We start from the raw sequence: 9,996 nt of genomic DNA, 5'->3' as shown, positions 1-9,996 counted from the left end.
ATAACATCTAAACCCACACAAAACAAATAGAGCCAAGCCAGATCAAGCACTGCCAGGGAGAAGAGACAAAGAAAAGGCATGGAGTCCTGGTATAAAGAGGTGGGGAGGAGGGAAGTTCTGAGAGGAGTTTGGAGAGGAAAATCATGATCAGAATATATTATATAAAACTGCATTTTCTAAATGTAATTGTTTTTTAGTATTAGGAATTGTTTCTTATTTTATAAAACCTAATAATTTTAGTTGTCAAAAATTTTAGTATATAATCCATAAAGTATCTAATTCAAAAAATGAAAAAATCCATTTGCAACAAACTTCAAAAAGTATGTGAAACCTACTAGTTGTCTAAAGCCAAAGAAAGCATTGCTTTAAATGGTATAAATATGGAATCTGAAGAATGTTCAATTTTATTTTCCTCTCCTGTTTAAGAATATAACTGATTTTTTTTCTTTGAATGGGGTAGGTGGAGTTTTCCTGTCCCGACTGCTTGCTCCCAAATAACCAACAGCCACTTCACAAATAATTGACTTAGAAACTTACTATAAATTATAAATCATCAGTTGATAGCTCAGGCTTGTTACTAGCTAACTCTTACATTTAAATTAAACCATATTTCTTTTCTACCCTCTGCCATGTGGCTCATGACTTGTTGCATCATTGTCTACATGTTCTGCTTCTTCTCTGTTTGAAGGACTCTGACCCTCATCATCCCAGCATTCTTTCTACTTCAGGCTGTCTCTACCAATCTCTTCTTGGCAGCTATTGGCCAATCAGCTTTTTATTAACAATAAAAGCAACACATATTTACAGTGTACAAATTGATTATTCCACAGCAGAATGGATCTTGATAAAATGAAACAATCGGAAGTTTTGCCATGTTATAAGGGCCCAACCTGTTCTAGTCTCAAAGATTATTTTTTTCTTCACGAAGACACTTTTTTGAACATATGGAATACAACCACAGGGTAACAAATTAATGGATAACATGATCTGTGAAAGTGCCATGGGACATAAATAATTACACATTTCTTCAACTAGTTGTGATATGTTTTAAATTTTAGAGTTTTTAATTCTTCAAATAAAGAACATTGTTGTAAAATGCTAGCAATGAAGAGGAAACGCATTCTTGAATCTTGTAACAGAGAGATGGCTCCAGGAAAGATCCACTGTAGTAGTCAGATTCAACATACTTTTAAATATTTACTACATACTTGTCCCATTATGTTCCATGTAGCCAAAGGAGTAAAACCATGGTGAATGGAGTAAATTTAGTTATGTTTTCATTCCATGGTCTTCATTGGTTTTCATTACTAACCTTAAATTATTTGTATTTGTATGAACTGTACTCTTTTTTTCATTATTAAAACCAAGATGTGTCTATCAAGTTTTAGTATACACTTTTAAAAAATTAATAAATTTAGATATAGGAATGCAATTTTTTAATTTTATTACAGTCTGGGATCTGCAGTTTCTTTCTGGGAAGTGATGGTGTTTGTGTTGCTGTTTTGAGTGTCACACAATAATTACCTAATTTAAAGATGACATTTCTCAAGTAACAATTATAACCACCTATTAAAATATTTAATCATATAGTAATGTAAAACTAGAAAAATACCAACAAAAAAAAATGCCACAAAGTCCAAGGGAATAATGAAGGAGATTTCTAAGTCTCAAATGCAATATGGAAAGTTCTAAGGAAAAAAACAAAAAAACAAAACAAAACTCTTAAGCACCAAGCCAGCTCACCAGACCAGAAATCAGATAATTCAATTACCTTATAAAATAGTGCTATGAAATATTCATGCAATATGATCTTATTATTTTAGTATCAAGCTCTTGCAAATAATTCAATGCTCTTTTTAATCTTTATATTGATAACTTCTGTTTTTCGTTCTCATTTTTAAGTGTATGATAGGCTCTCTATCATAGTCTAGTATGATTTCACACTAATGGCTAACATCCTGATTCAAGTTTTAGTGTGCTTTTATTCAGCATGACTCATCATGCTTAATTAAACTCCTCCTGTTGATTACCCCTAGTTCATAATGTAAATTTAGCTAAATTCCTAAATTCCTTCATCATTTTCTTTTATTAAAAATATTGTTGCATTCAATGGTTGTATCATAATAGCTGGTCATCTTTTCCTAAGTCTTTACTAGTGAATTCCTATATCTCTTTTCTTGCTCAGATGAGAATAGCTACAGTCTCTTATAGTATTAATGGAATTATTGCTGATTTCCTATGCACATATGAGTTGAATTTCTTCTGATATATCTTATGCTTCTTTCGTGCCCACATAGACATCTGGATGCTCATTAAAATTGTAAAAATACCAACTGAAAGAAAAAAAAAAACAATCACATTGCTAAATTCCTGTAATGGAAACAATGAGTTATACTTAAAAACGTTAAAAATAATTAAAAGAGAAAATATTTCCCAAATGCTGTATTGTTTCTTATTAAGTTCCTTCTGTATGTTTTTTATAATTATACATGCAATAAAATTATTTGAAGGATAAATAAACTAAAAAAAAAATCTATAAAAAATCCTTATATATTTTCTTCTCAAAAGATTTCTGAAAAAAAATCATGTTTTCCTTAAACTTCTGTATATGTATATATAGATATAGATATAGATATATACAGTATTTACACACATTGTATTTATGTATATATGCTGTTAATAACTGATAAATGGAATAATCAATGACATTGGTATTACATATATTTCTTTAAATATAACACTCAGGTGATCCAATTTTCCTCTTTACTTATAATATCAAGTTTTCAAAATTTTGCAAACATCATTCCCCAGCCCACATTTAACAGATGTATATACACACAAGAGGTAGCTTTAAGTGAAGTACATACTCAGTAATATACTTCCATTGTATTTCTTACCTTGAATTAAATTTCAGTTATATAGGTATAAATAGGAGATAATGTTTCAATATTTTAATACTAAAATAATCACTAACAAAATAAAAATGTATATGTAATATATCATTGCAAATACTTCTACATTAGTAGGAGCGTAATTCATTCTCAGAAGTTATTTCTCCTACAGATGTTCTCATGTTGATTAATTGTCAATAAATATTAAAATTACCTGGAAGTGTTTGTGTCATGACTGTGAAACTAATCCAGGATCCAATCTGTTAATATAAAATCCCAAATTAACAAACACCTGTGGTTCATCTAGATATTTAATCACTTGTCATCTTAAATAAGTCATTTGAAAGCTCAAAACATTATAAAAGTTATGACTACAAAGAAATTTAACATAACTTGTACACGTGAAAGCCACAAAGAGTCACAAATAATCATGACATTCATAACATAAAAGAGTATTGTTTTAAATCTTTGCTATACTCAAAATTATAATATATCTCATGCTATGTTATATAAACCCTAAAAATTCCTTAAGTATACATATATTTATGTAAAATATTAATATACCTGTAAATATCTTTAGAAAAATCTGTTTGCAGGTTGTGCATAATATATTTAAAGCATATAGTTGTGGGTTCAGGATATATAGAATATAGTTTAGTCATTTGTTTATGTAAACACCATACCTCATAGGTGTAGTTGGGACAGGAAACCAGGAAAAACAACCATGTAAAGGGGTTATAATTTGCACTTGGAAAACAGGCATTGCTCCCTTTTAAGAAAGAGGAAAAACATGTCAATTATGATATAAGTTGCTGCAAATGATACAGTACATTTATTAAGTAATATCAAATGAGTACAATCATATAACACATAAAATGTCATCTATTCATAGCAATTTATTTCATAAATATCCCAGAAGAGTCATAGTGTTAAATTTTGTGACATTTTGACTTGGAGGGAATAGCTCCCAATTTTTTTAACATTTCTACATCTATGTTGCTTTAAAATATGGGGTGCAAAGTATTAACAATTATTTAAAGAATTAAATGATGCATAGTAATTACTCTGTATAACAAAATACCTGCAGCAGAGTTCTATTCCTAAATTATATATTTATATATATAAAGCTTTGCTAATTCCATGGCATTTTACATTCTCTCTTAGTGTCAAAAAAAATATGTCAAAACTCACTGCCAAATTAGGGAAAATCCAAACAGAATTGTATAAAGATGTCATTTATATCAAAAGAGTCTGACAATTTCTTGAGAGTTATCTTGAATCAGTATAGTCAATATTAAGAAATACCACACAAATTATTTTGGCTAATCAATCAAAAATGTATTTACTTACAGCTTCCATTGTATTTAGCACAGCATCACTTGATTTTCATTAAATTTTTTCCCAGTAAACTTTTTGAGGGAACATTTTGGCAAATAAATTTACAATGATTTCAATTTGAACTTTGAGCTGTGACACTTGTAAAGTAAAATATGAATTACAAAATTACAATTTTATTCTCAACAGTAAAATTTAATCAGGTAACAGATCAACTAATCACATTTAGTTACAATTATAAAGTCATAATGAAATGTCAGTGTGCTATGTTAAAAAATATAACTGTGGTTGAAATATCAAGTTAAAATATATAAAATAACTTGCAGATATCATTACTGCTCACTTTATGACAAAGATGAGCACATGTTGCTAATTCTCTTAGAATAGCAGTTCTCAACCAGTGGTTGATGACCCCTTAGGCGGTTGAATGATCCTTTCACAGAGTCACCTAAGACCATCAAAAAACCCAGATGTTTACATTATGATTCATAACAGTGGCAAAGTTACAGTTTTGAAGTAGCAGCAAAAATAATTGTTTGGTTGGGGGTCATCACAAATGAGGAACTGTATTAAAGAGCCCCAGCATTACAAATTTGAGAATCTCTGTCTTAGAACATTTATGTAAGCATATCATTTAAGGCCCAAAAATTAGTTAAAAGAAAGTTTTTGGAAGCTAATTTAGTCAGAGAGACTAGAGATTCACATAAGTTCATCTGAGACAAGCCTCTAGATAATGAATGTTTAGCTCCTAGGCATTGAATATTAATTAACTGTTCACAAACCCACATTTGTTTTTACTATTTAAAGATTAAGTGATGATTATGTCTTATAAACAAAACATAAGTATATTGGCAATGGTGTTGAAATGTATACAGTTGCTGTTGATTATAATAATATGCAAGTGTGGGCAGTACTAATTTGAGATACTCTCCATAATTTGTTTCTCAAGTTGCACTTATTATCATTCCATTTCTATTAAAGGAACATAAGACTTGTGTGTGAGTGTGTGAGTGTGTGTGTGTGTGTGTGTGTGTGTGTGTGTGTGAATTCCAATTTCCTTTTCTCTTACTCTCAATCATATTTCTTGAGATGAGTTCTCTCCCTGATCTTGGAGCTTGCCAATTTGAAAAGAGTCTATGGCCAGAATATAAAAGAATCCTCCTGTCCCTGTCTCCCCAGGACTGAGTTTACAGGCATGCATCACCACATCTGACTTTTAATGTGGGTGCCATTAACTAAAACTCATTCCTCATGCTTATTAAGTAAGCACCTTACTGACTGAGCCTTTCTCCAGTCCCTGAATATTAAAATGCTTTTAATAGGAAATGGTGCACTATGTAGACTGGTCTTAGACTGCAAGACTTCACTTACTATTAACAAAGTCAGAAGAGTCAACTCTTAACATGCCCACTGAGGTTTTCTTGATTCAAAAAAGAGACCAAGAACAAGGTTATGTCTAGTTTTTATTAGTCTCAACATAGCCTTTTATTAGTGTTTTAAATTCATAATTTTTCAGGACAATATTTATTTTCATTCCAGGTTTAGAAAGATACAGATGGTCTTTAGAGACATTTATTAATGTATTTATTAAACACTCAATTTCAGTGTCACTTTTTTCTCTGTATGAATGAAATAACCTCCTGAGAATAATGTATGAACAATCATCTCCTTCTCAGCATCTGCATCCCAGGAAATATACCACAAACAATTTCTCATCAAGATTTTCTAATGAATCAGATATTAGAATGGTCTTTTAGAGTTGAGGAACTTTCAGTATAGCCTGCAGTAAGCACTCTATTGTATGTAGACAATGCAAAACAAATTGTTGCTGGTATAAGAAAGCAATATAAATGTGTAACTATTCACTACTGATAAGCTTGTATTCAATAGTGATGGACAGGGTGCTTTGGCATGTTCAATATAAAGAAAAGAATTAAGTGGAATTTTAGTAAATATACTCAATATAGTTTAAACATAGTTAAAATTGCAAGTGATAAATTCAATTTAAAAGTAAAATATAAATGTTACTAAGACCTCACTTTTAGCATGTATATTGTAGCTATTTCCTCTGTATTGAAATTGTCCTTGTTAGAGACAGAAGAATGTTCATAAGACTCAAGCAGTATTCAATTTCCTGAGGCCCCTCTACAAGATAACGGAAACAGTGAACAATTTCTGGTGAGAGAAGACTGTTCAGATTTTGCAAGATTATCTAGAATTGCAGGTTTTGTGAGTTCATACATGCTGGAGTGGGCTTTTTGTCAATTTATCTGCTTTGAGTCACACATGGTACTTTAAGAAGCCCTTTCTCGTGTGCCTACTTGTTGCTCCAATAAATTCATGGCTTTCCCAAGACAGATTTGGGTGAAATGATTTATTAGGTTCATCTGGGAAGAAGAAATATATATCATATCTTCTAGGAAATGTCACATGAGAACATATAAAGATTGCTTATCATATGCCATGATAAGACAGCTAAAGTCTAAACTCAAGCCAGTATTATATATGAAGATCAATAAGGCACTAAGACTACACAGTTACATTGTAAGTAGGGATAGCCAAGTCAAGGCAATATCTAAATATTTTCCACTATCTACATTTCCTTGAAATCCTTGAGATAGATGACATAGCACAATCATCCTTACTAAACTTCAGCGTCCTCTTTCTATACTGCAATCTATAGGCCTCTACCCTAGAAGAAATAAACAGAGTAAAATTTGTACAAGGAAGACGTGAAGTTGGGAGGGAGATAGGATGTGCAGTCCTGGAAGCAGTCAGAAGGTAGGAAAGGAGGAAGATATGAAAAAGTTACATGGTATACAAGTATAAAAAATTCAAAAGATAAAAATTATTTTTGAAAGAGCAGCCTCATCTTCCCTCCTAACCTTTGTCAGTAACAAGGATTACACCAGTTTGCAGCCTATCTGATGTGTTTCTTGGTCTGCAGTGTGTTTAGACTTATTAAGCATGAAAAAACTTGGAAGAGCTGGATGAATGTAAAAGAACTAACCTGTGTGATTGGGATGAGCCAACACTGTATTGATGAAATGATTTCCAGCTTCACAAATCTGCAAAATATATTACAGCTTTTCAATTAACAAGACAGAATTTTGCAACAACATTGGAAGCTTATATTGGGGGTTTATATCTAGCCACCAATATTTAGGTACACTAAATAGAAATTCTGAAGGTAGTCTTCACTATGTCCATAACTAGGTTCAAATGTCTGTATCAATTTGTCAGTGCTATCCTCTTCATCATGTTTCCTGGGTAGTTGGTTTTTTTTTTTTTTTTTTATCATGAAGTTATTGAACATGTTAAAGAAAGACTTCATAAGAGTACACACTCTCAGTCCATTAATACCAGAGCAATGCCTTTAGTACAAGGATGGGATCACAGTTCAATACTGTTTCAGCTCAGTTTGTGAGTTAATTACAATACAGCACAGTATCCAGGATGTGGCAAGTTAATTCCTCATTTTCATTAGAGGGGTTTACAGTGATTTAAAACAAAGAAAATGAAAGAGAACAAGTAAATGATGAGTAGTTTGGCTAGGTAAGTAGCAGATAATGTAGCTAAAGATGAAGGGTGAAAGCAAACACAAAGGATGTAATTGGTAAACAAAGTTTCATCATCAAAAGCAAAAGAGTTCATTCTGCATTGTAATAGTGGTAACAGTGTCTTGAGGGCCATCATTAGGTGTGATTTTACATTATTAGAATTTAAATTGTCTTGGATAATAAAACACTATACTCTATAAATGAAGTCAGTGTGACTATTATGGAAAGTAAGTGAAAATTTTAATGGAGTTTACATTTGAAATAATTTTAAAGTAAATTCAATTATTATTTTGTGAGTTGATAAAAATCCTAATTAGGTAGTTTAGCTATTTGTAATTTAATGCTAGGTTCATTATTCAACTTAATAATATGAGAATATTAATTATTTAATAGTATATTGTTACTATATTCAGTTACTATATGGGTGAATATGAAATAGGAAAGAAATATCACATAATACAGAAATGCTGTAGTGGAGACGCTCTTTAATTGCTGCTCAGTATTATGCTTAAACTCCAGACAAATGAGGATGACTAGAAATATCTTCTTTTTATATTATATAATGAATGTTTTTTCTTATAAACAAGTCATGTTAAGTAGTTTCTTTATTTTCTGAAGATAATTTTATTTATAAAAACAAAAATCCAAAAACTCTTAAGACAAGACTTGTAGTCAATGAAGAGTCAATTCTTTCAATCTTTTTTAGTAATATTAATTCCATCTTTCATGTAAAACACTCAACCTTTCCAGTGTAATCTCTGTAGACTTTATAGGAATCACAATATTCTGCCTTGTCATTTGAACTGCCCTCACATTTCGATTACTATTGCTGAGAATGATTAATAATTAATGACTATATAAAGTATATTATGACTAATATTGACACTGGGAAATAGGAAAGACAGCCATTGTAACTAATTAAATTGAAATATAAAATCTGCTAATGACTTTCAAAGGTTAACTGAGTTTTTTTCAAATTCAGATATATTTTCTTCATAAAAAATAAGGATAGCAAAAATAATTGCAGTTTTATCTATTTTTATTATAGTATTCAAATTACTGGATCATTTTCTTCTATATATGATTATAGAATATTTTAAGTTTGAAATTTGTTAATTACTGATTTTGGGGATTTAGCTTCAGCTTTAGTTGTTATTGCCTATATGTTCCTTTGAAATAAATTGATATTTGATAGATAAGGGCAATGCAATACTATTTCAATATTCACAAATGATTTTTATGATAACTTAGATTGCTATACTCCTCAAAATATATACGTACAATTCCTGGTTTGTATATTTTTATTTGTCAAAACTTTTAGTAGTACATATTTCAATTTCTAGATAATCCATTAGCATGCGTTATTTTAATAAAAATTTCTTTTAAAAGTTATTTGTTTTTTTAATAATTGTCCAGTGACTTTTTTTACTTTTGAAAAAATAAATATTTCACAATGATTTTAAATAAATTTCATATAGTTTTTAATTTGCATGATATAAATTAAACCTAAATTGCTTTTTTCAAGACAGGGTTTCTCTGTGTGGTTTTGGAGTCTGTCCTGGATCTTGCTCTGTAGACCAGGCTAGCCTCAGATTCACAGAGATCCCCCCAGCCCTGCCTTCTGAGTGCTGGGATTAAAGGCGTGTGTCACCACCATCTGGATTAAAATTAAACCTTATTAAATTGTTTTTGCTTTGATTACTGGAGATAAAACTTTGGTTAAAAAATTATAAGATCACTGCATTTTGGAAATTTTTGGAATGATTTAAAATGTTCATTTTTACTTCTATAATCTACCTCATTACCACCGTTTTTACAATATATCAACCTGTTTGTAAATCCATAGAGTTTTCACAAATTATTTTGTGCGATCTGAATATCACTCATTGAGTTTTGAGAAAGCAGATGAGAGATAACATGCTCTGACTATGGAATAAGTGATGACTCCAAGCTTACCTGTAGACTTTTTCTTCATTGGCTTTGATATTATGTAGCTTTAAAAAAAAATACAAGTTTTTGTTTGTTTGTTTTGTTTGTTTGTTTTTTTGTTTTTGTTTTTTGAGACAGGGTTTCCCCTGTGTAGCTTTGCTTCTTTTCCTGCAGCTCACTTGGTAGCGCAGGCTAGCCTCGAACTCATAGAGATCCGCTTGGCTCTGCCTCCTGAATGCTGGGATTAAAGGCATGCGCCACCACGGCCCGGCAAAAATACA

General features: G+C 30.8%; 1 protein-coding gene across 1 annotated transcript in view; it reads right to left on the bottom strand.

Moving 5' to 3' along the window:
• Positions 1-2,205: 2,205 nt before the first annotated feature.
• Positions 2,206-9,996, bottom strand: part of Tecrl (trans-2,3-enoyl-CoA reductase like) — a 70,059-nt gene continuing 62,268 nt past the window's right edge. Inside the window, exons 9-12 of the mRNA XM_036200195.1 lie at positions 7,237-7,294; positions 3,575-3,660; positions 3,106-3,151; positions 2,206-2,333 (exon numbers count right to left, since the gene is read on the bottom strand). Coding sequence (XP_036056088.1) covers positions 2,206-2,333; positions 3,106-3,151; positions 3,575-3,660; positions 7,237-7,294 — 318 coding nt within the window. The remainder of the gene's footprint in view (positions 2,334-3,105; positions 3,152-3,574; positions 3,661-7,236; positions 7,295-9,996) is intronic.

This window comes from Onychomys torridus, chromosome 10, assembly GCF_903995425.1.
Source record: "Onychomys torridus chromosome 10, mOncTor1.1, whole genome shotgun sequence".
Lineage (NCBI taxonomy): Eukaryota > Metazoa > Chordata > Mammalia > Rodentia > Cricetidae > Onychomys > Onychomys torridus.
Note: the sequence above shows the minus strand (reverse complement) of the source record. Positions and strands in the feature narration are given on the sequence as shown.